The sequence below is a fragment of the Triplophysa dalaica genome, chromosome 5 (assembly GCF_015846415.1).
Source record: "Triplophysa dalaica isolate WHDGS20190420 chromosome 5, ASM1584641v1, whole genome shotgun sequence".
Taxonomy (NCBI): Eukaryota; Metazoa; Chordata; class Actinopteri; order Cypriniformes; family Nemacheilidae; genus Triplophysa; species Triplophysa dalaica.
Window position 1 is genome coordinate 4,176,446 of NC_079546.1, and position 27,080 is coordinate 4,203,525.

General features: G+C 39.9%; 3 protein-coding genes across 3 annotated transcripts; 2 read left to right on the top strand and 1 right to left on the bottom strand.

The window, feature by feature from the left end:
- Positions 1 to 2,097: 2,097 nt before the first annotated feature.
- Positions 2,098 to 2,860, bottom strand: ripply2 (ripply transcriptional repressor 2). The gene is made up of 3 exons (XM_056749089.1): positions 2,587 to 2,860; positions 2,412 to 2,476; positions 2,098 to 2,292 (listed from the first exon to the last, which is right to left on the bottom strand). Exons 1-3 carry the CDS (start codon positions 2,704 to 2,706, stop codon positions 2,127 to 2,129), a joined length of 351 nt encoding a protein of 116 aa, XP_056605067.1. The 5' UTR covers positions 2,707 to 2,860; the 3' UTR covers positions 2,098 to 2,126.
- Positions 2,861 to 5,751: 2,891 nt separating this feature from the next.
- mrap2b (melanocortin 2 receptor accessory protein 2b) lies at positions 5,752 to 7,339 on the top strand. The gene is made up of 3 exons (XM_056748958.1): positions 5,752 to 5,984; positions 6,106 to 6,205; positions 6,721 to 7,339. Exons 1-3 carry the CDS (start codon positions 5,882 to 5,884, stop codon positions 7,091 to 7,093), a joined length of 576 nt encoding a protein of 191 aa, XP_056604936.1. The 5' UTR covers positions 5,752 to 5,881; the 3' UTR covers positions 7,094 to 7,339.
- Positions 7,340 to 10,672: 3,333 nt separating this feature from the next.
- Positions 10,673 to 27,055, top strand: crybg1b (crystallin beta-gamma domain containing 1b). Its single transcript, XM_056748949.1, has 22 exons — positions 10,673 to 10,690; positions 12,600 to 13,504; positions 14,510 to 18,989; positions 19,084 to 19,179; positions 19,301 to 19,339; positions 19,468 to 19,586; positions 19,679 to 19,826; positions 19,928 to 20,067; positions 20,856 to 20,982; positions 21,065 to 21,100; positions 21,188 to 21,327; positions 21,419 to 21,545; positions 21,723 to 21,868; positions 22,908 to 23,034; positions 23,134 to 23,160; positions 23,332 to 23,444; positions 23,531 to 23,663; positions 23,766 to 23,905; positions 24,968 to 25,091; positions 25,191 to 25,343; positions 25,457 to 25,619; positions 26,648 to 27,055. Exons 1-22 carry the CDS (start codon positions 10,688 to 10,690, stop codon positions 26,734 to 26,736), a joined length of 7,575 nt encoding a protein of 2,524 aa, XP_056604927.1. The 5' UTR covers positions 10,673 to 10,687; the 3' UTR covers positions 26,737 to 27,055.
- The last annotated feature ends 25 nt before the right edge of the window (positions 27,056 to 27,080 follow it).

The window sequence follows — 27,080 nt, forward strand, 5'->3', positions numbered from 1 at the left end:
CGTTAATACTCAATGCGACAGAAAACATGAACTAATAATGTCAATTATAGCATTTATTGATATGTGTTCCTGTTAGTTATTAGCAATATTGTTTTTAATGTTTGTTTACTGAGTATAAACTAAAGTTTGGAGGCACAACTTTTGATTGAAATGTATATTTATGAGTAAATTTATGAGTAATTAGTACATGCTTCACGAACAAGCATTAAAAAATGTAAAAGTGTTGGATGGACACAAATGGAACAAATGGAACATTATAGTGTTGAGTCAGTTAAATAAATAAATGACTTATGTCATATATCTTTAACATTACATGCGTTTAAATGTGCTCTTTATGCTCCTTAGCAGATTAATAACTCTACTTTACACACTCTCTCTCTCCCTATCCTTTTATGATATTATCCAACAAGTCACACTTCTCACACATTCTGTTGACACACACACTCACACTTTACCGTGGGAATGTGCTCAGTCAGTTTTACTACATTAAGACACAGTGGTCAGAGAACACATTCCACAACACAACACCAGTACAGCTTCACACACATAACACCCTGAGTCAACCTCACACCTTCTGACACACACACAGGTTTTATTCTGTGATATAGACGCACACAAAAAGTTATTTTTGTGTTTAACAAGCTTCCCTTTCTTCTACAGGTTCCCAAATACTCACACATAACATAAACACGTACCTCAAAGATAGACAGACAGACATTTATGAATTATGAACAGACACGTTCATATGAGTCCCATATGAAGCAGATCTTGAAGTGAACTAAAGTTCAGCGTGTGAGAATCAGGTTGGACTGTCTATACACACACACAAACACACTGACACAGAGTTCCCACATTCACACAACTTATAGTGTGAGATCAGACACTCTCTCCAGACACATACAAACATACAACATGTTGCACCTTCCACGAGAGACTAACCAAACAGAGTAAATAAAGGCTGTACCAGTGTTTATTAATATGTCATAATCTTCATTCTAATCAGATTTTACTGATCTATCATCAGTAAAAAATATGGTCTGATCTCTCAGAGCATCTGACTCTCTTTCTCTCTCTCTCTGAACTACAGCAAATCTATTCTTACTTTTACTATGAGATTACAGAGCCGTTCACACGTCTCCACATGAGTGCATGACCTGGTCAAAGTGTGAATCTGAACAGATTCTTAATGGACACAATCACAGCTCCAAATAACACCCTCACACACACCTCAACATGCACAGAGAGCTTTCCCACGATCACACATATCCATAAAAAAACATCAAACACAAGATTAAACAATAACTGCTCAATTTTGATGCAATTTGCACAGGATGAATGTGTACAGTTTAAAAATAAAATATTTGCATTGGTTTATTTCATACAGCGAGGTCCAAAACTCTGAGAGCACTAGGGAATATTTGAACATCAACCTCTCTTGACAGTAAACTAAAATCTGTTAGAAGTCACAGGGCTGGATTAAACCAAGTAAAGCAGTAAAATATGGATTTTACACATTCAGATGATGGGACACAACCCTGAATATCACATCTCCGCTAATATATTCACACAAAACATTCATTCTGGAACATTTAGGAAAAAATGTGTAGTAATGCAATGCAAGTCACTTTGGATAAAAGCGTGTGCCAAATGCATAAATGTAAATGTAAACAAATCCTAGAAAAAGATTAAAGGATAATAATTTTTGGGGGATTCTAGTATAATATTTAAAATAGAAATATATTCATTTGTACTGTATTTTAGTGTAGGATTGAATATATTACTGTGCCCATCACAATCCAATCACCGTAGTAAAAATTATTTATATTTTAATGTCTATACAACTGCAATTTTATATTTTGTTTATTAATCATGTTTGCAAAGTGACTGATTCATACATAACACCATATTTCAAATAAATACCAAAACCAGGACTTAATTTTCAATTATTTATTTCAAGGCAATAAGTTACAGTAAAAATAATTTATCATAAATACTAGACATAATTTACATTGAATTCGAATGTCTTTTATACATTTATATACACAACTATTTACACAAAACTGGTCAAAAGTGGTAGCAAGTTTTGGAGTCTATAAATAAAGTGTGTGGAGTAATGATGATGATGATCAGTTGAGTTCTTTCTCATCTTCTTCATCACTAACAAGATCTTCTTCATCTTCGCTGTCTGAATCCTCATACAGACAGATTGTGGCCTGAACTGGATAGTTCTGGAGGAGAATTTCTGCATCCCGGTACAAATAATCGAAACACTGAGATTTGGGCCAAAATAACCTGCAGAGACAAGAGTTAAAGTCAGGTTAAAGACTGCAGAAAAAATACATACAATATTACCTTTAATAAAATAACAAATATAAACCAAGATTTAAAAAAAGGACTAAAGGTCTACTTACTTCACAGGGTGTGTCATCACAGAGATGTTACAGTGTTTATCTGTTGAAGTTGGTTTTTCATACGGCTGTTGAGGAAAGAAAATATGTCAATATTAGATATTATATTATTACATTCTTAAATAGATAACGGTGTCAGAATATCCATTAAAAACATTTATTTGAGTTCTAAACGTACCGAAAGAGTTGCCGTTTTGCGTCCTTGGCGCGCTTGACGCGTCCAGGGTCTCCAGGGCTCCGTCGCGTCCTGTGCGTTTGCTATATAGTTTAATCCGCTCGGGAAAGTGATTCGCTCCATAGTGTCTGTCAAATGATCAAGTTGAGCCGAAGAAGTAAAAATCCGTGTTCGTGTTTCTGATCGAGTGATGCTCAGACTGAAGCATCCAGCCTTTATATACGCGCACGAGCGCGCTCGTGCCAAACGGCGTCTGACACGCGTGTGATAGTGGAGGTGCGAGGTCACACTGCCTCAAACAACAGATGGTGAGCTGACACATTTCACTTCAACTCTGTTGAACTGGGTGGAGTGGTTCGTGTTCAGTCTTTCCACATGAACACGATGTAGCATTCCCAGCCGAACTGATGGACTTTATTCAAGGACTAATGTTTATGAATGTTTTTTTTCTTCAAAAAACACCACAAGAGCCGAATAAAACAAACAAACACATGCACTAATATATACACATTTGCAGTCCAAACCTTACCGTTATACCATAGAGTGTGACAATAAAACCTTGTAAGTCTTTGCTTACAGGCCAATTTAAAACACTTTCCATTATGTTCACTAAAAAGCCAGAATGTTTTTTAGAAAAGACAATAAACACCTTTAATACCAATTAAACGTCTACTACAAATAAGTTTTAAACAATCTGCAAAGCAACATTAACAACTGAAATGGCCATTAGTGGTATTCCAAACCTGCATATATGCTAATGTTCAACTTTAGCTAACAACTTCAAAATACATCAATACAATACACTTCAAAGGTTCCTTAAAATTTTGCAAACATAATATCATTAAAAACGGTACCTTGTACTTTTCATCAGCCAGGAGCTAAAAGTACTACGGAAAGAAACATTTACAGATGTCAGCATCTACAAAACAGGGAAGAACCTCATACGTCTCCCCAGGTGTCATTAATTAGAAGTGATGCATTATAACGAAAGCGCACAATTGGACGTACACAGTGCCACTACACTTTCTCAGATTGCAAAATAAAAGAGTGTACGAGTTGGTGAGAAACTCAAACACTCTTATAAATAAACAAATACAATGCCCACTTTACGTATTAATGGAAATCGTATTTCAACCAGAACATAATGCAATAGTTATTTTATCACATTTTGTTCAAGTTTAGTGAAATTCTTTTCTCAATTAGCCTATTCAATGGCAACACCGTCCTCTTTGGCTGAAGGTGGAGGTACAGGCCCATTTCCGCTTTTAGGGGATTTAAAGGCCATTTACACACAAAATGCGCAATTTACTTTTATTGTTGATAACATTTTACAAATATTTTATATAATCAAATGATTAGGTTATTTTATTATCTATCATTATCAGAGGATGCGGGTTTTATTATTGAATATGTAAATTCAATATTCAAAGTTAGGGTTAGTTGCATATTTATAAATAGCAAACCTCTTACGATGTTTAATATCAAAGTCTATAAACAGCAAGAAAAAAAAAACAGCTGGACCCTCTTCTTTTATCCATCTCTCTCCATATAGGCTAAATGTTATGTTATGAAGCATGTGTATTATGAATATACTTCTTGTTGAAAATTAAGGTATATATATATACTTATTGCAAAATCCAAGTTATTTACAAATATTACATTACAAATTAAAATACATACTTTTTATAGAATAATCGTTAATTCTTTATTACTATTCATAATTTAATGTTGGTTTGTACATCTAAATCAATACCTTAATGTTACAGAAGATATAAAAACATAGCCTTCATAAGCCCACTTATGAATATTTATAACATTCCCAGATAAATTCACATAGCCTATGTTTGCACAACATCCCTTATGCATATGGTATTTGACCAATACAATAAATAGCCTATAAAATGATACAACACATTTGGTGTGTGTTTAATTGCTTTGTCTATCTTTTTGTGAAAAACGTGTATTTGTGTGCACGTATTTGCCACTTAAATATAAGCAGATAAAACATGAATTGGTCAGAAAATGTTGTGACGTGAGCAGCACTGATCCAGAGGTGCAAACCAGCAACCATTTGTTTCCAAACACAAACACAAACCTGACGCGTGCCGATTTGTGAGCCTCGCGCTCCTGCTGTGACGCGTGTCGTGCCGAATGACCCGAAAGTTTAAAGTTCAGAGTCCTGCGGGGGAAGTAAAACACCCAAATAATAAAGCTGTGTGTGTTAGATTTGATAAGATGCGGCTCAGGCAGATAAGCGTTTAAGTCACACTAAGATGATGATGTCATACACAGATCGCTCTGCGCAGCCCAGCTGATGTCTGCCTTCTGGAGCTTAATAAATAATTCACCACGTTCACTAATATCCAAATATCCAAATACATCATATCTTTATATTTCACTGTATTGCTTTACTGTCATTCATTATGTGATTTTTTTTGTGTTTTTTCAATATTGCCCCTGAACATTCGGGCCTGCCAATCATATAAGAAGCTCGCAGTAACTGTTCTAAAGGGTAAGAACTCGTTTTTATTAATAATAATATTTTTTAATTGACATGTCATAAGTAGGTGAAACGTCCTCGTAAATAGAAAACAGGCCTATTTAGTATTAATGTCAGCATTCAACCACTAGAGGTCACTGTGCAGATGGTATTGTTTAGTTTTCACCAATAAACAAAATCTATTATGCATTTTTCCTCACCAAAATTTGATATGGCATTTATTCTCATTGTGTGTGAAGCATGTTGCTGGTTAAATTCAAGAGCGCTGTGTTGTTTGCACAGAAACACATCAAAGCATATTTAGAAATCAACATGATGTTCTCAGCTGAGCCCTCGCCATCGTCCTCTCTAACACACACTCACATAATCTGCTCATAATTAGAGCGAGAGAGAGATGGTGAAGAATGAAATACTAGCAGACAAAGAGCCCCTAGAGCAAAAAGAAATCATGAATAATTTCTAAATAAACTCAAACAGCAGAACAAACTGAGAAATGAACTTGACAGCTTGACACTGTATACTGTCATGAAGAAACATGGTCATGTGTTCTCTCTCTCTCTCTCTCTCTCTCTCTCTCTCCAGGATGGTGGGTGTTTGTGATTTCGTGACTTACGTGCAGCAATGAGAGAGAGAGAGAGAGAGAAAGAGCACAAAGACACAAACACTATTAGCCGTCAGATGCTACAGGTTTCTTGTTGGTTCTCCAAACTCTCAGGAGCTTCATCAACTTCAGGATCTGCACTGATGAAGGGAAAATGCTCTTCTGAGATTCCTCCCGACATGATGCTTTAATGAAACATGACGGCACATGTGAATCACTCGACCGGTGATTATGAATGGCGTTATGAGTATTATGATGATGAAGAGTCTGTGTTCTTCGAGGGCCTGAAAGCAAACAGATGTGAGTATGTGTTGATTTTCCTCTTCTGTATGTGACCTGGATGTCATAAAGAATAAAAACACTTTAAATCAGTGTCATTTTACAACACATCACACATTCTAAATCATGATTCTTTCATCAGACTCTGTAGTGATCGGTTTCTGGGTCGGTCTGGCGGTGTTTGTCATCTTCATGTTCTTCGTCTTGACTCTTCTGACAAAAACAGGGGCACCACATCTAGAGTGAGTAAACAAACACACACCTTTTAATGTCGTTTCTTTTAATTCTTTATTTGTCAAATGAATAAATTGCAAATAAAATGAGACACAAATTAATTAATTGATAACAAACAGTTTTGTTCTGTATGCATGTGATACAACATACTGTTTGTGTTCTTCAAAGATGTGTCTCCATAGAAACAGGAAGCCTTCACCAATCAATGAGTGATGTGAATTGGTTTGTAATCTCATTTTCAAATGAGGAAATTACATTAAATTATGCCAGATCAACATACATTATTGTTTAATATTCAAACACAACCCCGTCCCAAATTTATTCACACATAGTCACATAGAGGGATTTAAACAAGGACTTGAAGACAGAAATGTGTCTTGAACACATAAGAAAGAAAATATAACAAAAATATTTCTCTAAGACAGCAATGAGATTCAGTAGAGAACAAATTCGTGTCAAAGTTTCACACTGATCCTCCATCTTTTTTTAACAAAACAAATAGAATCTTCATGTTTCTCATCAGAATTCCTGATCCCGGTGAAAAGCATCATGGTCCAGATGACAGTGTGCTGGAAGATGGCTGTCCACAGACGTTCCTTCTTTCTCCACTGCTCGAAGAATCACCTTCCCTCTTTCATTTTTACATTCACGAAGAGGACCAAACCACAGAGGACACTGCGATTGGCAGAGAGAGGTGTGGTGGGCGGGACACCACTGAATGTATAGGACTCATAACAGAGGGTCAGAGTGGAAACAGAGATGACCACTTCCTCTCCAACTTCAACTTTCCAAGCTTTGTCCAATCCGAGCACAGCTCCAGCCTGGACAACGATGGCCTGCTGCTGTGTGACCTGCCAGTCATTACAGACAGCCAATCACCTGTCATTAACAGTTAGCGTGTCATCAGTTCTAGATAAAGTGAACATGAGCTGTAAACTGTTTCTCATTTTAAATTGTGTAGATTGAGAAGAATCTCATATTGTAAAATTGCTTGCATGTGAGATTAAATATTTTCTTCAGGTGTGTGTTCAAAGGACTTTTTGATATCAAATATGTCTATGATCTAAATCTAGGAACTACATTTTATAAAGATCCATGGTTATTATGTCAATAAATCTTGCAACACAATATAGTAAGATCTTCAATCTTTATTTGATTATGCTCTTTCATTGTACATTAAATGTAATTGTCAGCTAATAAAAGGGTCATGTTAAACCTAACAACACAGGTACTCTGTTTATTTGTTCAGTGAAGTACAGTCAACTCTAAATCTGATGTTGAGATTGTTAACATGCCATACAGTAAAAAAACCTGCAGGCATCACAGCTGGTTCTTCAATCTTTCTGTTAGTGACAAAAGGAAACTCTGCCATCAACTCCGCTAATAATTAAGAAAAAACATGCACTGGCTTCTGTGCAAAGCATTGTGGGTAAGCAAACTCAGGAGTTTTCCACAAGGCCAATTTGAATCTAATGACTCAGGCAGTAAGAGCACATTATACTTCTAAACAGAAGACGGAGGGGAATGGTTGTCATGGAGAGCGAGTGTACAAAACGTTATTCTAGAAAAGAACAGTGAAGCAAATTGCATGTGTACTACTTTAAATAGCTGACACCATTTATCACTATTACACTCTTATATATAGATGTAGGCTATTCATTCAACATCTAAAACATCTTCCAAACATTTTTATTAAAAGTGAACCAACCATCGCTTTATCGATTACCATTTGATATAACCACAGTTTTACTATTAATACATTGGATAATACGATTAATGTAGCAAAACCCTAGTTATTTTCTGATTACCATGTCTTTTCTAAATTGTAGCACTGTAAAACCATGGTTTATTTTCATGTGTGAAGTTTTAGCAATTATTATAAAACTCTACTTAATACATGTATATCCATGTACTGTTAACTGTAAAATAATAATTTAATTTATTGTAAAAATATAGATAGCTTTCACTTTTACGAGCTGACTGGGCATCTTGCCCGGCCCTACCAATATGGCAGCACCCTGGCTGTTGTGGTGCATTGTGGGATTTATTTATCGAAACTTTAGCGCATTAGAAAGATTTTGCAAATGAGAGAATGCAGGTAAAACAGGGTTAGTATAGACAAATATTTTACATGTTAAAATGACGCGTGTATCTTGTAATTTATCAAACACACCGTGACACACAACACCAGCATACTTAATATATATTGGCTACATATAAATGTATGGCACATAACATTACATAAATGAAGCCTAAATTAGATTAGATTAGATTAGATTCAACTTTATTGTCAGTACACATATACAAGTACAGTGTAACGAAATGTAGTTTAGGTCTAAACAGAAGTGCAATTAGCAAGTGCAGGATATACAGTGAGAATAAATACAGAATACAATATTAGGAAAATACTATACAATGGCCATGTACTATGAAAATATGACAGTCAGTAGGTACTATGAACAATATAAACAGAAGGCTATATACTGTGAACATTAATGTACAGGTGGTTATGAACAGATAACAACATAGACTATACAATAGTGCAAGTGACTTGAGTGTGCATTAGTTACAGACATTAGCTATTAAAGGTACTGTGCAGTACATGAGTTAATGCAGTTATTGAAGTTATAGTGCAATACATGAGTAGATGCAGTTATACGTAAATAAAGGTTAAAGTTGTTATAAAAACAAACATACATGCAAACAAAGTGAAAAGTGCTTATAAAAAAATACGTTTTATATGTGTTATATAATACTAACTTAATAACAACGTGTAATAGGCTATAAAGAAATAAACACTTGTTCTTCAACAGAAGTGACGTGGTTTGGCCAGCAGGTGGAGTCTATGTAGTTTTCGCAAAACTCAAAACAGTTTCTCATCTGAAACCCAAAATAACTTAAATGACTCCTTCAACACATATGATCCAACAACTATTAAACAACAAACCGCACTGTACACTTTTAATTACAGAAGCAGAGTTCCTAACTTTAATACACACTTGTTTAGTAACTAGTCAAACAGCAAGAAATCATGTCGGATGAAGGCAGTCACGTGGAAGAGTGTGTTGGTGATGATTTGAGCTGTAGAATGATGTTGGCACATGAGGGGTTCTGCCCCTGCCATCTGGATTCCATTTCAGAAACTGAATCTGTGCGGTTAAACTGAGTCATGGGAGACATTATAAAACACTGCAGAAGCATACTGCCTCAAAATACAGCAAACTCAAACCCCGCAACACAGAAACTCAATATATGTGCATGTGTTACATGTGACTGTACACATATTATTTCACATTTACACTGATTCTGCATCTGACTCTATGTGTGTCTTTATGTTGATCCATCACTTTTACAGCATGGGACGCAGATGTGAAGCATACATAGAAGTTTAGTTTATATCCACTGCCGCCATAGCGACCGTTACATCACAGTCAGTGGCCAGAGGAAAATTTTCTGCTCTGTTCTTTTGTAACTGATTAACTTGTAAATACACACAAATATTATCAAATGCATGTTAGACATTATGCAGAATAAATAAAAACAAAAGTGGAGCATCTTCATACTTTAATTTGATTCACAAACTTATTTAACAGCTCTTTGAATGTTAAAGTTCAATTTCAAACCTCTTTATTATCACTTGGTTTCATTAATGTACATCTCATTGAAAAGCTGCAATAATATCACAAGTATTCTCCTACATTTTATTTTTCTCTTATGTATTTTTTTGTAGTGGAAAATCGTTGAAAAGCGTTGGATAAATAAATGTTATTGTTGTGGTAAGACGTTAGGGCCTTTAGTGAGTAAACAACTGCATACGTGGCCTTCAAGGTTTTTAACTGTCAAACTTCAGCAATCTTCCGAGGAAGATTCCCAAATATGCTGTTGATGGACTTTAGGTGAAGAAACCTGTTGGACAAACCTTTTCAACTAATAACATGGCTCCAGAGCTCACAGAGAATATTTTTTTATGCATGCGGTTTACACATGCAAATGCCTCTGGTGAAATAACATAATACATTCCCAAACACATTAAGTTCCCTTGAAGTCCAACCTGTCTAGTAAAACATCGAGCCATAGCATGTTCTCTCACACACGTGACACAGCTCTGTGTGTTGTTGAAAGTCTAACTGTGGGTGTGACAAGTACCATGCATCAATAATTTACTCTCTCTCTGTCAGTTTTTGTGCGTGTGTGTGTGTGTTTGTGTGTGTGTGTGTGTGTGTTTGTTTGTGTGTGTGTGTGTCACACAGCAGACACTACACAGTTCTGTGCTCGCTGTCTGTCCACCTGTCCATTCACAAAAGAATGAGATACAAAAACTGACCTGCACAGGTAACATTAAGACGAATATCTTTACATGTTTCTTTGGAATGAATGTGTGTGTTTTTCTAAACATGTTTTTTGTGTGTCTCTCACAGATTCAGCTGACCTCAGAACAGCGTGTCCAACACTGATGTCCTTTCATTTATTAAGCTCTGCATCTCTGGATCATGGTAAGCAGGCATATTTGAAATGCTTCATTAGCCAGAATCAGGTCATACAACAGTCTGAACAGGTCTGAACGTGAACATTAATGATGTGGGTGTGATGTTTGAAGTAAAGCGGGAGAATAATTAGTGCAGAAGCATTTGAACCTTCACTTTCCATTTACGAGGACACAAGCGTGTGCTTGACATGATCCAGTGACTGTGAGTCTCTTTTTGCTTTTGTTTTTTAGACAAATAACTACTAATGCATGTGAAATACTAACAATTTTCATTCAGTCTTTAAAGTAAAGTGGAGGATTTAATCTCAAAATAACCATAAAGCAACTCATGAAGTGTTTTTAAGCAAATGTAGTCTCTGATATGAGAAGTTTCTTTGCTCAACTAAAGACGATTGTGTTTCAATATAAATGTTTTTACAAATAAAAAGTGCTCAAATGTATAACCACACACAAAAATGCTTGGGACAAACATGGGTACATTGGCTTTTTATTAAAACCAACATATGGGTTTGTCCATCTTTTTCTCTGCAACCCAACATTTTAAAGTGTTTTTTTATACATTTTATAACGTTCTTTAATTTATTATGTGTGATAAACAATAGTAAAAGTATATGGTGTTCAGAGGGAAGCAGCACCGTTCCTGTTTTTGCAGTAAATTCACTGTTGGATGTCGGAGACGCGTTTGGTTCAGTTCTGGTTCTGAATGTTCTCTTGTTCATTGTTCTGCTGGATTCGGTTCATCTGATCTGACCATACTGAGAAACTCAATCCTCTTTATAAGCGACGCTTCTCAGTGCGTCACAGACGGCGCGTTTCTGCTCTCTAGCGCCTCAGAAATAATTCACGCTCGGGGCGCGCGTGTCAGATCTCTTTCGTTGATCTGGATTATCACTGATCTGGATTTTTATTAATCTGGAGTTTCGTTGTGAGGGTCGATCTGGATCCCTTAAAGTCTCTCGCTGTCGGAACTAAAGACGCGTTTCTCTGGGCGTTGAGCGCGTCGCCGCAGGTACAAAAGTTTCTCGTGAAGACCCTCGAAACTCTATTAAGATGTAAATAGAACCACTTTAAATGAATTAATCTGTGTTTCTGGAACTCTTTCAAAACGTTCGGGCTTAATGTTTATGTTAATATGCTGGAAGTGAAATAAGAGAAGTGAAGATCAAGAGAGAGTGAATAGAGATGCAGAAGCGAATGTTTCAGTTTATTGACGCATGTAACGTCATCCTTCATATTTATGTTATGAAACACCTATTATGACTAGTTTTTAAATTGTAGCTCTGATGACTTCACAGTAAAAAATAACAAATAATAAAATTATGAAAAAAATACATCAGTGTGGTAAGATAAAATGTTTGTGCAAACTTTTGACTGCTGTGATGTGTCTTTCTGCATTCTTGACAATGATTTATATAGGTGTATGAAATAATAGTCTGTGGAAAAGATTTATCAGCAAAATAATTTGAGAATTGAGGAGAAACGTTCATAGATTTGATGTGTCTTTGGCACGGGAAACTGGTATGAACAAAACCTAAAAGCAGCAAACACATTGCATCTGAAATCAGTTTTATCGTTTTTTTCAAGTAATGCAATTGAATGAAGTTTAAAGAATGAGAAATAATAAAAAAATAATATGTGAGCATATTAGCTGTTTGTACACTGACATTTTCGTCTCTCCGTTGTTCAGAAAGCATTGTGTATGATTCATTGCTAAACCATGCTGGTGTGTATGAATCATCAGGATCTCCAGCTCAAGGAAACTGGAAAACTCTCAAACGGAAACAGATTCTCTGTTAAACATCACTCACTTCATTATTATTGAAACATTGGCATTAGCACAAACATTGTTTTGCATTCTCACAAGTGGTCCTTGGATCCCACAGTGTTTAATAAACATGAGCTGTGTGTGTTTGTAGGCGGAGAGCCCACAGGAACGGAGTCCAGGGGTCTTCAGTCGCATTGGGAGCTGGCTGTCGTGGGGTTGGGGCAGCCCACCGCCCAGTGGAGATGAACCCTCGCCCGAGACACAGCAGCACAGCCGAGAGGAGGACTGCAGTGAAACAGAGAGCGAGTGTTCAGCTGTAAAGGTCACAGATCACACCCCTGTCCAAGCAGAGAGAAGCTCCTCCCTGAGCCGGAATGCCAAACATTTGAGTTCTGCTGCGGGGAGAGGCTCGAGGGGTCTCACCTCTCACGTGTACCTGGAGGAAGACAGCGATTCTGATTTATATACTAGCACAGAACCACACGTCACTTTCTCACCTCAGGTGACCTCTGACCTCACTAACCAACAGGAGTCGGACCAAATGGGGCGGAGAAGATCAGGAAAAAAAAGGAGGAGCTCTCAAGGAGATGGGGGCGGGACTAAGACCAAGTCACCAACCACAAGTCAGCCCAGCAGCCCTGCAATAACCAGTTTGGCAAGAAGCCCAGAGCCGGCATGGGCTGAGTCAGCGTTTGAGGAGGCGCCAAAACCCGTTCCTGAATTCCCCCGAGGAGAACTGCCAAACTCACCTGAAGCAGGTAGAGACGACGATATTACAGAATGGACAGAAGCACACATTAATGACACCTCCGGACCTTTGAGCTCACAGGACGCCCACGCTGTCACAGATTCAGACATGGATGAAGAAACGGTCGTCAGACTCACAGAAACTCCGGAATCCAAACGCAGAAGTCTCAAAGTGTCTCACAGTGAGAAGTTTTTCGCTAAGAGGGTTGTGGTTACGTCTAAACCCCACACAGAGGAACAACATGAAAGGTTTAATGAAGCCGAAGACACGACGGACCATGAACAGACAAACGTTGAAGACAGGGCAAGGTAAATCTACCAGTTTAACCTGTTTATAGCACATGCTTAAGCAAACGTTTCAGAGACTTTCTTTCAAGTGTGCTTTGGTTTAAACTCAAATCCATCAAATGAGGTTACATGTGCTTTACTGAAACTAAGAGATAAGATGAAATCAGTGTTGTGAAATCTGAACTCTAGGTTCTAGGTCACGATCACATAGTTAACATTCCTCTGAGCTGTAAAGTCATACGGGAAAAGACATGAATGTCCCTGAGCTGGTTTCAATAGTCTTTTCATCAAAGCTTTACAGTGTTTACAGAGATACGGCAGTTCTCATCATGTCAGTCTCCTGTAATGCTTGGAAAAGACTGAAAACCTGTAAAAACATAACTCAATTCTTACACAAAAGTATAATCGAAATGATTACCTAGAAGTCTCTCTTTAAAAGCTCACAAGTCTTAATGCACAGTATTAACTGAAAACTTTGCTTCAGATCATTATCATACTAAACCAAAAGGCCCCGCGAAACAGCTTGGTTACAGTGCATTTTATAACAGCTAAAGGGGTTGTGTAACGATGCTAAGCGGAGCTAAGCTATAATGAAATGTACTTGTAACACACTGCTTCGTGGGGCTTGTTGATTTTATAAAACGGTCATTCCATATGCTTAGCAAGGTATCATAAAATAAAGTAAATAAAGCGATATTTAGGCAATTTAATGCGCTCAGTCGGGGTTATTTTATAAGGATTTAGAACTCGGCTAAACCAATCAGAATCAAGGATTTATAAAATGAAAATACAAAAGGCATAATGTTAAAGTTCTAAGATGAGCCGTGATAAATTGTCCTTGGAAGCATTTGATGAGAAATTTAAGATGTTTAAGTTTGAGATGTTTGATTGTTTAAGTTGATTTTTTGCACAATTTGAGACAATTTTTAATTTTTGGGTGTAAATATAATTAGTTTTTCTAACTGATATGAATAGATATGTATAGTGATTGCTCTGCTAAAGTCACTTGTGTTTGTTGTTTCCCAGCTATGTAGATAACTGGTCAGATGGCCAAAGGAAAGTGAAAAGCACTCCTCGTGTAGGCGGAATCTCGGACAAGATCAGTTTGTTTGAAAGCCAAGCGAGCAACCCGTTTAAGAGTAACTTCACAAACCTGAGACGTGGGGATATTTCTCCAGCTCAAAATGTGTCGAGACAAAGACAGTTTACAGAACCTACCAGCTCCAAATCCGATTCCGTTCCTTCAAACCTGTCGGTTAAAGACCGTGCTGTGAATTTCAGTGCGGACCGGAGAAGAGACATGACGTTTACAGTACCGTCGACCACAGCGGGAATATCTGCTCAAACGTGGAACGGTGGACAATTAAAAACAGCTGGTCATACTGAAACATCTCTGTCTACGAAAACGTTTGACAAATCTGCAGCAAAGGCAGGTACCAGCGGAGAGAAACCTGAGGTTAAACCCAATCCTCCATTAAACACAGATCAAACAGACTCCAAATCCCACAATGCAACAGAGAACGCGTCAAATGATGAGATTAAAGAGGTTTTATCACTGGCTGATCGGAGCCAGCAGACAAAATCACCCACCCGGACGGCTTCAAGATCTAAAAAACGATTAAACAAAGAAGTGGCTCAACCGCTCAGCCCCACCAGCAAGAACAAACGGGAAGTTGGTCAAGATAAACATGAAGTGAGACACACAGAAAGAAGTTCAGTGCCTGATATGCCCTCAAAACATCTTACAGGTACAAAAACCACAGATCAATATTCTGATAAATTACCAACTAACAGCTCTCGTATTCCAAAAGAAAAACCAGAAGACTTGGTAAGAGCAAAAACTCGAACGGTCGCAAATCGTTACAAAGAGATGGATGAGAAGGTTGTGAGCCCCACATCTGAAACATCACAACCTTCACCTGCTTCTGCATACCAAACCACGATCAGCTCCAATGAGGACCAGACAGAACCAAAACACTCAGAAAAAGAAGAGAGGAGAACAAACGAGAGCTCAGAAAGAGAGAGTCTGAAGAACAGAGACACGATTGTGAAACCAGATCCATCTGTGACAAATGAAGAGAAACCACCAGCCCCAGAGGACCTGAAGGAGGCCAGCCCTAAATACCCCTTTGAGCCGGCGAATAGCAGCTCTGGGAAGGATGTTGTGCGGAACGGAAACAACAAGACGGATTTTAAAGTGTTACCTGAGAAAGACACAGCTACAGCAAGAGAAACCTCTGTATGTGTCCCAAAATCAGATGAAAGTAAAGACAACCTGACAGAAACACTCAAAAACAATAACACATCTAAGCCAGAAATGAAAACAAAGATGATCAAACTAAAGAACACCTCATCCATCTCAACCAGGCAGAGTAAAAGAACAGAAACAACAGAAAATTACATTTCTATTGAACTGACCAATGAGAGCAGTGAAAACACATTTCCCCCAATAAAATCTAATAATGAGAATCTTTCTTTGAGTTCAGCCAATGAGAAGGTCACTCCATCATCTCACAGAGCCAGTAAATTCTCCACAGAGCTGACTGATGAGACCACCAAGAAACCAACATCAACAGATGAGACAACATCAAGTTTACCAACATCAGCACATGAAAAGAGCGCGCTTCCTCCAGCCTCAACAGAAGAAACGAGCACACCAACACCCCCATTAACTGACAATCAGACCACACCCCCGCCAGCATCAACAGAAAAGAAGACCACACCTCCACCAGAATCATCTATTGAAAAGACCACAGCTCAACCAACATCATCCTCAGACACAACTGTCACATCTTCACTGGGCTCCTCTAATAAAAAAAACACATCTCCAACAGCATTGTCAGTAGAAAAGATCACACCTCTTCCAACATTGTCAGAAGAAAAGACCACAACCCCACCAGAATCATTTAATGAAAAGACCACACCCCCAGCATCAACAGACAAAACCGCCACAACTCCACCATCATTAACTGTTGAAAAGACCACTCCCCCAGCAGCAGTATCAACAAGGAAGACCACATTTCCACCAAAACCAACTGTTGAGATAACCACACCTTCACCAGCAGCGGAAGTAAAGAAGACCGCATCTCCAGCATCATCATCAAATGAAAAGACCACGCCCCCACCAGCATCATCTGAAAAGAAGACCACAATTCCACCAGCATCAACTGTTGAGAAGACTACTACCCCACTAACATCATCTGAAAAGAAGATCACGCCCCCACTAACATTATCTGAAAAGAAGACCACACATCCACCAGCATCTTCAAATGAAAAGACCACACCTCCAGCAGCATCATCAATTGAAAGGACCTCGTCCCCACCAATATCATCTAATGAAAAGACCACGCCCCCACCAGCATTCATTCTTGAGAAGACCACTCCCCCAGCATCATCATCTAATGAAATCACTACGCCTCCAGCAACATCATCAATTGAAAAGAACACACACCCACCAGAATCAACTGTTCAGAAGACCACTCCCCCAGTAGCATCATCTAATGAAAAGACCACACCTCCAGCAGCATCCTCAAATGTAAAGACAACACATCCAGCAGCAGCATCAAATGAAAAGACCACGCCCCCTCCAGCATTAACTTTTGAGATAACCACACCTCCACCAACATCATCAGAAAAGACCACACCAGCATCAACTGTTGAGAAGACCACGCCCCCAGCAGCATCATCTAATGAACAGACCACATCTCTATTATCATCAACTGTTGGGAAGACCACACGCACAGCATCAACAGCAGCCTCAACTGAAAAGAAGTCCACACCTCCAACAGTCTTGTCAGATGAAAAGACCATACCTCCTCAGAAATCCTTGTCTCCCGTCAATGTAATGAATCCTCAATCTTCAGGTCCGGCCACCAGAAAGAAGGAGTTTCTACGGAAGCCGATGTTCCTCCCTCAGATCCCGTCATCACCCCACCGTGACTCTCTCAACAGAGACTCTTTGTCCAGCTGGCTGGATGTAGAACGTCCTGTCAGGAAAAAACAGCTCACTCCAGACCCCAAACCCAAGCTGAGCTCCTCCGCCAGTGAATCCAGTCTGCTGGAAGCTTCCAGAGATTTCGATCCCAATGACTTTATCTCTAAAGTGAAGAGACAAGCGATGCCCTTCACTCTCCCTCAGCGCAGACACAAAAAGCATCGTCTGCACACCCCTCCATTCGCCATGCCTCCCATCAGAGAGGACCGCAACGAAAAACCCTTTGACGTCGAAGAGTTCCAGCATGGCCTTAGGAGACGGAGAGAGTTCACACTGGGTCTGATCCCAAGCAAAACCTCAGAGGAGGACAAATCCAAAAGAGTTAACCCAGAGAGAGAGAGCATCCTGACCAGATCCGTCCTCTTCAGGAGAGCAAAGATGGAGGAGATGGAGGAAGAAAAAGAGAACGAATCAGACAAGAGTAAACCTGAAGCGGGTATGGTGAGGTCTCGCCTGGAGAGGTGCTCTATTCTCACCAGTCTAAGCCACCCCACAAAAACACGACGGAGGGATTTTTTGAGCCCGACTGAAAGTCCCACAGATGTGTTGTTATCTACCAGTGATGCTCCTGAATCTCCTTCAACAACTCTAGAGTCACCCAAACCGGACACAAGCTGTACCCAAACCGATAATGGGATTCATTTAAAACCCACTGACCCGACACCAAACCTCAAACTCTCTTCAGCTGACCCGATCATCACCATAGCAACCAAACCTCCCATCAGCCTGCAGACTGGTTTCCAGCTTAATCTACAATCAGATAATTATGGACCTGCCATTACACCTGACCCCAGAATGACCTCAGCGGATGCTGCCGTCACCATAGCAACCAAACCACCGCCTCCCAACAGTGTGCCGACCTGTTCCCAGCTTAATCTACAATCAGATAATAGTGGACCTGCCATTACACATGACCCCAGAATGACCACAGCGGATGGTGCCGTCACCATAGCAACCAAACCACCCCCTCCCACTAGCGTGCCGACTGGTTTCCAGCTTAATCTACAATCAGATAATAATGGACCTGCTGTTACACATGACCCCAGAATGTCCTCAGCGGATGCTGCCGTCACCATAGCGACCAAACCCCCACCTCCCAGCAGCGTGCCCACTGGTTTCCAGCTTAATCTACAATCAGATAATAATGGACCTGCCGTTACACATGACCCCAGAATCACCTCAGCGGATGCTGCCGTCACCATAGCAACCAAACCACCACCTCCCAGCAGCGTGCCCACTGGTTTCCAGCATAATCTACAATCAGATAATAAGGAATCTGACGTTACACATGACCCCAGAATCACCTCAGCGGATGCTGCCATCAACATAGCAACCAAACCACCACCTCCCAGCATGCAGGCCGGTTTCCAGGTAAAACTACAACCTGCCGTGAAACCGGAACCCACTGTTGCCATGGGAACGGAGGACTCCCCTCCACCGTTTCCTTCCTTTGATGACATCAGGTTTCCTGGCTACCTGGAGAAGATTCTGCCAAAGGGGCCTGAAGCATCGGTGAGATGTTCATCATTCATATACATCGAACTGATTCTCAACCGCAGACATGTTTACTGATCGTGTGTGTGTGTACGTGTGTGTGTGTGGTTAGGTACCTAGAGAAAGTGCATCTGGTCCGGTTGGTTTGAACAAGGCTGTCGACGTTCAGATGAGTGACAACAGTGTTCCTGTGGCACCTCCTGCAGACGTACGTGTGTGTCTGTGTGATGTTCGAGCACGTCTGTTTGTGTAGGAGAAAGTAACCCTAAACATTGACGAACACTCACCTGTGTTATGATGATGATGATCCGCTTTTATTTCTCTCTCAGATTCCAGAAGCTCGTGGTTTCCATCGACGCCCTGGAAAGGTTAGCAAACATTTCAGAGTCACATGACCCAATGACGAAAGAGTTTTTTTGTCTTTTGTCGGCTTTAAACATGTGGGCAGACTGAATTTGTGTGACTGAAAGTGTGAATGTGTTTTTGTGTTGTTCAGATTGTGATATATCAGCAGCATCAGTTCAGCGGTCAGAGCTTTGACTTCTACAGAGATGAAGAGGATGTTACACACCTACAGCTCTCCAGTGTCATATCACTGAAAGTGCTCAGAGGCTGGTAAGACACACACCAAAGTGAGCGCACCTACACACACACACACACACACACACACACTGGTTATGTGTCATGTGTGTTTGTGGTGTTTTTAGTTGGATACTGTATGAGAAAGCAGGATTTGTGGGGCGGTGCATCGCTCTTGAGGAGGAAGAGATTGTGGAATTACCCAATGAATGGGGAGAAGAGGCAGGACGAACATCTGTTCCGTTTGTCATTGGCTCACTTCGACTGGCTCTCAGAGTAAATGCTTCTGCTCATTCTTCAACTCTACATGCTGTTAATGAATTCAGACATGTGCAGCTGACGTGTGTGTGTATCTGTGTACACGTGTGTTTGTGTAGGACTACACTCCACCCCGGATCGAGTTGTTCTCTGAGGCTGATGGTCGGGGCAGAAGCTCAGAGTTCATGGATGACACAAATGAACTGGGAGCATTCGGTCTGCCACAGAACACCGGCTCCATCAAAGTCCACAGTGGACTGTGAGTACACACAAACAGAGCACAGTCACGTGTGTGTGTGTGTGTCCACTCACATATTCTGTGAAACACATGTGATGTGATGAAAAGTTTCATTGTTTTGGAGGGTCAGTGTGAAAACATGACCGATCAGAGATGATGATGATTCATGTGCGTGTGATTCAGAGCCATGAGTCGCACACACACACACACACACACACACACACACGCACACACACACCCACACACACACACACACACACTGACAAACACACACACACACAGTTCTGCGTTATATGGTTCAAAGTCCTTGAAAAGGGTCCGAACATTTCAATGTCACTTCAATTTGTCTGATGGTCATTGTGTTAAATATAAAAATATGAAAGTGAGATAGCAGATGAATACTGTTAAAGATTTTCTTGTTTTGATATTTTCTAATCTGATCATATTCAGACATGTTTGCATGAGATTAAAGTGTCCATAGGCTGAATTCACAAAACATGTGTGACTCAGAAATATTTTGTATTTCTGAAAAAGAAAATCTTATTTATTATTTATTAAAGAAAAAAACAGTTTTGTCAAACAGAACATTTGTCTTAAGAACACTTTTGTGAAATGGGCCTCAGATACTTGTCAAGACAGAATCACTGGATTAAAGCAGCAGAATTATTTCTGAAGGATGAGTGTGATCCGAAAGACAAAACTGAAAGACTTTGACGTTCCAGAATACACAGAACTGAAAAACAATAACACAGGATATTTATTTTTAAAGCTGTTTTGATGACAGTCTCTGTGTGTGTGTGTGTGTGTAGATGGCAGGTGTTCAGTGATGCTGGGTTCCAGGGTTTTATGGCGGTGTTGGAGAGCGGAGAGTATCCGTGTCCAGAGTCCTGGGGTTTCACGGTGCCGGCGGTGGGTTCTCTGAGAGCTCTGCGTATGGTGAGAGATGACATCACACTTCAACATCATTCATCATAAAAACACGTGTTTACCTGTGATGTGTGTTCATGTTGTGTTTCAGGGGACCGTGAAGGTCCAACACCCAAACGCTGTGAAGGTACAACATCACGGATTTACTAAAACATAAACAAATGCTTCATGACATTCATCACTTAAATGAATGCTCTTTGTGTGTGTGTCTTAGGCTGTGTTGTATGAGAAAGCGGGTCTGCAGGGTGGTTGTGTGGAGGTTCAGGGAGACGTGTTTTCATTCAGAGGGACAGACGGAGAGCCGGAAGGTCACGGATTGAGCTCTGTGGCGTCTCTGAAGATCCTCAGAGGCCTGTGAGACACAAACTCTCCTCTGATGACACAAAATAAAACCACTCAATCAGATCAGAGCGTGTCAATGTGACAATGATGTTGATGTTTTCAGATGGGTGGGATATGATGAGGCCGGGTTTGAGGGGCAGCAGTTTGTCCTGGAGGAGGGAGAATATTTGGACTGGAGGGACTGGGGCGGTATGGGTCAGAATCTTCGGTCTCTGCGGCCCGTTCTTACGGTGAGTCTTCACGAAACCTCTGGTGTACTTCAGTCAGTTTTTATGTTCTGTGATGTGACAATAGCAGGAAATAGCTGCATCAGAACCAGTGCCAGAAGCTTTGCCAAAATCTACAAAAGCTTTCTAATTTAAGACTGTACACGAGGTGATGGAAATGTTCATGTGGTGTTTTTGCAGGATTTCTTGTCTCCTCACATGAAGATGTTCAGGGATTTGGATTTCTTTGAGCGAGGTGCTAATGTTGATGTGATGGAGCTGCTGGATAACACAGCAAACACAGAATACGGCCCACAGACACAATCCATCGATGTTCTGTCTGGAGCGTACGTCTGCATTTTCTTTATAGAGAACAAACATCAAATCAAAATATCTCTTTCTCTGTGTGTGTGTGTGTGTGTGTGTGTTTGACAGTTCAGTATTGGGTGTTTGTCTAAAGATTAATTCCATTCTGTTGGTGGATCCAAACAAATAATTATAGTCACACCTTCATACCTGTCAGCAATTAATTAACTGTTGCTCTGGTCATGTTACACACGCATGCGCGAACGGCGTGTCTACACCGGACGCAACAGGCGTGACACAACATGACCAAAGATATTAGAAACGCATCAGAACCCATTTTAATTTAAGATTTTGTCCACATTGGATGCAGTGCGATGCAACAAACCCATTAGAACATACCGTGTGTCGTGTCCCGCTGCGTCCGGGGTAGACACACATGCATAATCACAAGTGTGTGTCCTGCCATTACAAAGAACAATCATCCAGTGTGTGTGTGTGTGTGTTTGTGTGCTCATGTGTGTTTTATGAATTCTTCAAAATTTAATCATAAACAGGCCTGTATCTGTTTAGGCGGTGCCCACAACACACTCACGCACACAAAATTCCACACAAGGAATAACAAGGAACCACATGAAAGAAAAATGATTGAATTGTCAGTTATAAATGAAACGTTTGTATGTGCCCATTATATATTTGATTCTACGTCAGGTCAGATGTTGTTTTTGCTTGATCGAATCGACCTGACGTCTGATTTTAATATTTGAATTCTACAAATTTCCTTGTTCTGAACAACTGCCCGAGGGGTCTGTGTGTGTGTGACAGGTTTGTACATGTGTGTGAGCAGCTGTAGTTCTGTGAGTTGTAATTATTTTGCCGTTTTGAATGTGATGTTGGTGGAATGTGAATGAAACATTCATGAGCTCAGAACTGAAGCATTCATTCTTCTGACAGTGTTTACATGATCGTGTTACACAAAAACAATTAATTATTTCATCATCTCTTTTCAATGTTTTCATCAGTGAGATTAAAGGCACAGTTAGAGTGTAGAGTTCAGCATGTGTGTGTTTGTGTGTGTGGTAGATGGATTGTGTTTGACGAGCCTGGGTTCTGCGGTCGACACTATGTTCTGGAGAAAGGTCTGTACAGCAGCCCGGAGGACTGGGGCTCATCCAACAGCAGAATTCTCTCTGTCATACCCATCATGCTGGTGGGAAACACTTTCTGCTCTAACTTGAGTTTGAATAAACATGAAAAGATGTTTCAGTCAGCTGTGATGTGTTGACTTTGATCTTGTGTTGTGTTACAGGAAAATCAGAATTCCTCTCACTTTAAGGTGTGTGAAAGAAATCTTTCATTTTATTTTCATAGTGACTAATAGGAGAACTGCAAAAGTGATGCTGAAGGCTGTGATGATGTACTTTCTCAGTTAATTTACAGAAAATGTATTTTCATAGTCCAAGGTCATCATGATGATGTGTTAATTTGTGTGTGTGTGCGTGTTCAGATTCAGTTGTTTTCAGAGCCTGAGTTCAGTGGTACGTCGGTATTGGTGGAGGACACATTACCCACAATGCCTCAGGGCTTCATCATGTCCTCCTGTAGAGTTCACGCTGGAAGGTTCACTCATTTACTCCTGCTCTGTCTCTGAGCTCTCTGTATTTTATATTCTTATATATTTAATGTATTGTGTGTGTGTGTTGTAGCTGGCTGGCTTTCGGGTGTGAGAGTTTTTCCGGGTCACAGTGTGTTCTAGAGGATGGTGATTATCCGGATCTGAGGATGATGGGATTCACACAACCTAAAACATCAGTTCTGTCTCTCCAACCTGTTGGACATGTGAGTCTTTACCAGTTCACCTGATGAAAACACATGATATGCCTTCATTCTTACATAAATCTGTGTGTGTGTGTGTGTGTGTGTGTCTCTCTCATCCTGCAGGAGTTTTCTCTGCCGTCTGTAGTTCTGTTTGAGCGTTCTGGATTCAGAGGCAGAAGACTTGTGCTGAAGTCCAGCTCAGTAAATCTTCAGCTCACAGAGAGCTGCACCAGAGTCTCATCTATACTGGTGGAGGGTGGCATGTAAGACACACACACACAAACACACACACAAACACACACACACTAGAGTAAATAGTCAGAATGATGGAGATTTACAGTTCTGGGTCACAGTTCAGTTTAATTATGAACATGCTGCGTCCCAGTTTGCCTACTTTTACTATGCACAATTTTTTGTTATTGAAAAGTATATACATCTTAGTGTATAGCAAAACAATATGCCGCACTGGGACATACTAATAGGAAACGGAAGTGGCCGTTGTTGCCTAGACAACTCACTTCAAAATACAGCTCTTCTTTCTATTGAAGTATTTATTCATTCATTGTTTCAAATGGAATGTTAGCTCTATAGTTATATTTAATAATTTAGTGGCGCATCAGTTGTTTAATTTCATTAATGCAGTGGAGCGTCACTAAACTCCGCACACTCGCGGTGAGTTGTGGGTAATATCGGCCGTTAGAGTGTGCATCATTCTGCACTTCCAATTCCTACCGGAAGTAGTAGACCTTCCGGGAATCTTTGGAATACTCTTTTCAACTTAATACGATTGGGACATCCTCGTTTTATTTTCGAATACTATTTAGGACGGATAGTATGTGAATTGGGAGTGTGCTGGTCCATGGCAACATTGACTCTATTGTTTACACACATACACACGCAGAGTCAGCAGGTTTATTCACCGAGTGGAAATATTTTAGTGGAGTGTTACATTCATCACAGTCGTGTGAAATGTTCTGTTCCACGTGAGCTGCTTAGCTGGATAGAGCTTCAGACATCATACCCAGAATGCACTGCAACATGCTCAGTGACAAGTTAAGTGGTGTAGACATGAGGGCGGCTCATGAGGTCTGGAGCACAGCTTCTCTCTGAACACACAGTTTTTCCATAAGCAGCACAGTCTTTCCATAAAGGAGCATCTGGCTGGAGAAAGCGGTTTAATTTAGTCTGCGGTGACCACAAACTCTAAACATACCGGCAGGACTGAATAAATACAGTTTGTGAGCGTCTACAGAGTGGAGATACACAACTTGATCCAATTTCAAACGTGTGTAACCCGTTTGAATAATGTGTGTGTTGATTGACAGCTGGGTTCTGTATGAGTCAAACAACTTCAGAGGTTCTCAGTTCCTGCTGAAGCCGGGCGAGGTTCCTGAGTGGCAAAAAATGTCCAACTGGTCAAGAATTGGATCACTCCGGCCGCTTATTCAGGTAAGATCCAGCCACTGCAGGGCATCAAAGATAAAGAGTAATATTTACCATAAACACAGTTTCTCACAGTATGTGTGTGTTTGTGTGTCACACGTGTAGAAACAAGCCCACTTCCGTTTACGGAACAAGGAGGCGGGGTTAATGATGTCTTTGGTCGGGTCACTGGGAGAATTGATGCGTATCCAGGCAACAGAGGAGATGGGCGGTGTGGAGCAGGTCTGGATGTATCAGGATGGACACTTGCAATCCAAAGTAAATATTCATCCTGTATCTGATTCATTTGTAAAATAGTGTTGTGTAACCAGGCATGCTGCTGAATGGCGCCATCGCATGGTTAAACTTAATCGGATCTTTCTGTGTGTTAGTTGTTGGCCGGTTGTTTTGTGGATGCGAGTTCTAATATGCTGATGGCTGGCAGCAGAGCGGTTCCATCTTCAGATCCAGATAAACCTCATCAGCTGTGGAACATCAATTCTGACGGACTCATCCGGAACAACGCAGCACCAAACCTCGTCCTAGAGGTCAAAGGTCAGAGAGTCCTAAACACATTTCACTTAGACGTCAAAGTAATTTTGTGTGCTAAATGACTTTATATTGTATGTCATCCTTAATATTTCTTTAACAGTCATCTGTATGGCTAAATCACTGTAAAATATATTATAAATTATACTATACACTGAAATATATTATATTCAATATTCTTCTGGTGAAGGGATGATTTATGACTTGTTTGTTTGCAGGCAGGACAGTTATTGAACTATCCTGAAATAATAAGAGAACTATCTACTGCCATCTAGTGGAATTACATTAAACACACACTTAAATCTTCAAAATAATAATATAGCACCATAATAAAAAAATACATAATATTTTTTTAAGTACAAGAATATATCATTATATTATGCAGATTTTTGATACAAGGAATGAATGTAGCACAACGTACCTAACATGACCTTATTGTTTAATAACACTTAACTTTACCATGACATATACATATAAAATAAATACATATATAAAATGATTAACTATTTATAAAGATTAATTTTGTTTTGGATTATTATATTATCACCCACTAAGAAACAACTAACAAAGTACAACAGCTTTACCCATCTTAAAGTCCCGGTGAAATTAAAAATGACAATGCCTATTTTTGCATTAAATATTGCAGTGTTTATTATAAATAGCTTACCAATGTTGGTCATTCTCTTTTTAAAATTCATGTGGCCTCATAATCTTCAATTAAAACCGGGAAATGCACTTCCGTCCTGTAATGACTGTCCATCTTCAAAGAGGTATGTTAGATTGCTTGGGCGGAGCATCCTTTAACTCCTCCCCTTCAACTGTCACTCTGCTAATATATCCAATTCAAAATGCCACAGATGCTTTTATGCATCAAATCGTAGAGAAAGGCGAAAGCCACGCCCACTATTCTCTCATTAGAAATTTCACTCGGAAATGCCTCAAAGTACAGAAGTAAAAACGACCGCAACTTCCGGTTAACAGGGACTTTAACATAGAGATTAAGCAAATAATGCGTTCTGTCTCTGTTTTTGCAGGAGGTCAACAGTTTGACAGAAACCAGATTATCATCAACGAATTCCATCCAAACAAACTGAATCAAAGATGGTCCCTGGAGCTTCTCTGAGCTCTGGTGCGGAGCTGCGCCCGAGGGACTATGAACTGTGTTTATTATGGAACTCTTATTCTCCAGAGATGTAAAAAAACACAACAGCATTAAGATGATATTCCACCGGACATCTGTGCGTTTATACAGTCCAAGCTGCCTCAAACCAGATATTACAGAACCAAATACTTGAACAGTCTTTCTTTATTTACTTTTTGTTTTGTATCCATACAATTCATAAACACTCCTGTATGGTATCTGACGTGTTTTCCTTATCTGTATAAAGTGTTTGTCAAAAGTATAAAGTGAAATGTCTCAGAGTTCATTACTCAAATCAGTGACTCGCGTGATCACGCCTCTACTGA

What these genes read in the sequence shown, in the direction of transcription:
- mrap2b (XM_056748958.1), top strand. Translation starts at nt 5,882, where the DNA reads ATGACGGCACATGTGAATCACTCGACCGGTGATTATGAATGGCGTTAT. An exon ending in GGGCCTGAAAGCAAACAGAT is followed by an intron (nt 5,985 to 6,105) that starts GTGAGTATGTGT and finishes TTCTTTCATCAG; the next exon opens with ACTCTGTAGTGATCGGTTTC. An exon ending in ACAGGGGCACCACATCTAGA is followed by an intron (nt 6,206 to 6,720) that starts GTGAGTAAACAA and finishes GTTTCTCATCAG; the next exon opens with AATTCCTGATCCCGGTGAAA.
- ripply2 (XM_056749089.1), bottom strand. Translation starts at nt 2,706, where the DNA reads ATGGAGCGAATCACTTTCCCGAGCGGATTAAACTATATAGCAAACGCA. An exon ending in GCAAAACGGCAACTCTTTCG is followed by an intron (nt 2,477 to 2,586) that starts GTACGTTTAGAA and finishes TTTCCTCAACAG; the next exon opens with CCGTATGAAAAACCAACTTC. An exon ending in GTGATGACACACCCTGTGAA is followed by an intron (nt 2,293 to 2,411) that starts GTAAGTAGACCT and finishes TTGTCTCTGCAG; the next exon opens with GTTATTTTGGCCCAAATCTC.
- crybg1b (XM_056748949.1), top strand. An exon ending in AACGTTGAAGACAGGGCAAG is followed by an intron (nt 13,505 to 14,509) that starts GTAAATCTACCA and finishes GTTGTTTCCCAG; the next exon opens with CTATGTAGATAACTGGTCAG. An exon ending in ATCGATGTTCTGTCTGGAGC is followed by an intron (nt 21,869 to 22,907) that starts GTACGTCTGCAT and finishes TGTGTGTGGTAG; the next exon opens with ATGGATTGTGTTTGACGAGC.